At 40.5% G+C, this 2,412-nt stretch overlaps 1 protein-coding gene across 1 annotated transcript; it reads left to right on the forward strand.

Annotated features, from left to right (window-relative positions):
• The first annotated feature begins 898 nt into the window (after window positions 1–898).
• LOC134675491 (uncharacterized) lies at window positions 899–1,916 on the forward strand. Its single transcript, XM_063533757.1, has one exon. It carries the CDS (start codon window positions 1,139–1,141, stop codon window positions 1,910–1,912), a length of 774 nt encoding a protein of 257 aa, XP_063389827.1. The 5' UTR covers window positions 899–1,138; the 3' UTR covers window positions 1,913–1,916.
• The last annotated feature ends 496 nt before the right edge of the window (window positions 1,917–2,412 follow it).

Consider the following 2,412-nt stretch of genomic DNA (forward strand, 5'->3'; position numbering starts at 1 on the left):
AACGCACGCAATGAAAGGTTAGCTAGGTTATCGAAAGAGCGAGACACACGGTAAAATGAACCAGTCCAACTGTAACTGAGTGTAAAGCATGTCCTTTTATTTTTAAAATAGCTACATCCGAATACAGACATCTTCTTGTAATTGAAATAGGTTAAAACAAGAAGTTTTTCCACTAAAAGTTAATTATTGGAACCTTCGGATCGATAATTTCTAAATTTGTTTATTTACTACTGTCTGTATACGTATATTATACAGGGTCATTTTTGGACCGTTAGCCATATTGTGCGAGGTGATTAGGTAGGCTATACTAAACAACTTTTTCTATGGGACCAACTCCAAAATCACAAAAACTTTTTTGGTCGTTTCATACATTTTGGTCGAGTGGATGTCGACGTTTTCTATAGGAAGGCCAATTTTTTTTTGGGATTTCGGGGTTGGTCCCGTAGAAAAAGTTGTTCAGTATGACCTACCTAATCACCTCGCACAATATGGCTAACGGTCCAAAAATAACCCTGTAGTATGTCCGCGATGAACTCACAAACTAATGAACGGATTTTCGTGCGGTTTTCACCTATGAATATAGTGATTCTAGAGGAAGGTTTATGTGTATAATTTGTGAACCCGTGTGATGGCTCCTCTACACGATGGGCCAGCGCCGGCCACTCCAAGGGACGCATTTATACGTTAGAGGGAGCAAGTGATATTGCTATCTCATTCTACCGCATGGCTGCGTCCCTTGGAGTGGCCAGCGCTGGCCCATCGTGTAGAGGAGCCATGAAGCCGAGGCGGGTTGCTAGTGTTTCATAAGACTATTTAAAATGTATGTATAAAATAAGGTGCCACAGGCTGATTGAGGTTTGCCGTGAATAACGTTTGGCAATTATTAACACTTATTAACTTTTTTTGGGCGGTAGACATAAAAAAAGTAATACATCACCTCTAGAGAATTTATTTAAATAATTGTGAAATACTTACAATTTACACTTCTAAACACTGTGAAGTAAAGTTTAGTCCATAATTACACTGAATAAATACTTGCAGCACTGTAGATGCAGTAAGTCTTAACATTTAGCACTGTCTAATCCTGCTGATTCCAACAAGTGTCAAAAACATAACCTTCAAGTACAACTCATCAAATATGGCAAGCTACAGTGAAACAGCAGAGACACAAAAGTCCTTGGAGAAGTCGGTGAACAAGATGCTTTCTAAGTTTGAGGCTAGAATGAAGTCACCAGCATCTAGAGCCACGGTTAGTAGTTTGAGCGAAGAATTCTCCAGCTTCAAAGATCACACCCTGGGCATGCTGAAACTTCTACGAAGCCAAATTAATGCTCTCAGTAAAACTCAGGATATCTTAGAGATGAGACATAGAAGAAAGTATCTTCTTTTCAAAGGGGTGCCGGAGGATCCAGGTGAAAATACAGTTTCTTCAATCACCAGTATTGTGACAGAGCGACTCAAGATCCCCGATGTCTCTGCTGTTTCTTTTAAGGCATGTCACAGGCTGGGTAAGCCGTCCGAGGGCCGGGCTAGACCCATTCTTGTACGCTTTGCAGCCATGCGCCTAAAGTCCCTGGTTTGGCAGAAGAAGACGGCGTGTAAGGGAACTACTTTTGCCATATCAGAGTTCCTTACACCGCATCGACAGGAATTGTTCACTCAGGCGCGGAAGGCATTCGGCATGAAAAGCTGCTGGTCACTCGACGGGAACATCTTTGTCAGGCTGTCCTCAGGTGTGCGTGAGCGTGTCGAGTCAAGCGAAGACATTGATCGTCTAATAGAGCCCTGCAACGTGCCCCAGCCACAGTCGTCGTCGACACCTGACCCTGATGCGACCGAGGAGCAGAGTAGGACTGCTGGTGACTGCGGCGGTCAGGCCGGCCGGTCTCGGCGTGAAAAGCCGGTAGCCTAGTTCACTATTGATATGACGCGAAATTAACAATGTTCTTTCTGTAATTGATACTTTATGATTACTCCGTTTGCATTGTTTTCAATTTAAAATTCACTTTTCAAGTTTTGCACGGTACTTAATCTTAAATTGTGTCGTACCCCTTTAACTTTTATTTTTGCTTTGCATTTCATTTGACGTTTAGTGGGTATTTTGACACCTATGTTCTAATCTGTCAATTCGACTTGGCATGTTCGAGTTACTGTCATTATCGCTTGATTTTGTTATGAGTTTATGCCTTTATTTTTCTTAATGGTAACGGTTTAATTTTATCTACTTTTAAGATTTGTTTGTAAATTTACTTTTATTTTCTTCCTTTTGTACTTTTTTCTCACAGAACAATCGGCAGGATTAGCAGAGTTGGGCCTATATTTTAAGTTAGCAATATTTAGTTAAGTTTTTTTTTTTCTGTACGTACACATATTTATATTATCTTATTTGTGGTTGTCTTATATTTATATATA

Source organism: Cydia fagiglandana, chromosome 22, assembly GCF_963556715.1.
Source record: "Cydia fagiglandana chromosome 22, ilCydFagi1.1, whole genome shotgun sequence".
Taxonomy (NCBI): Eukaryota; Metazoa; Arthropoda; class Insecta; order Lepidoptera; family Tortricidae; genus Cydia; species Cydia fagiglandana.

Coding starts and splice junctions, on each gene's coding strand:
- LOC134675491 (XM_063533757.1), top strand. CDS start 1,139: ATGGCAAGCTACAGTGAAACAGCAGAGACACAAAAGTCCTTGGAGAAG.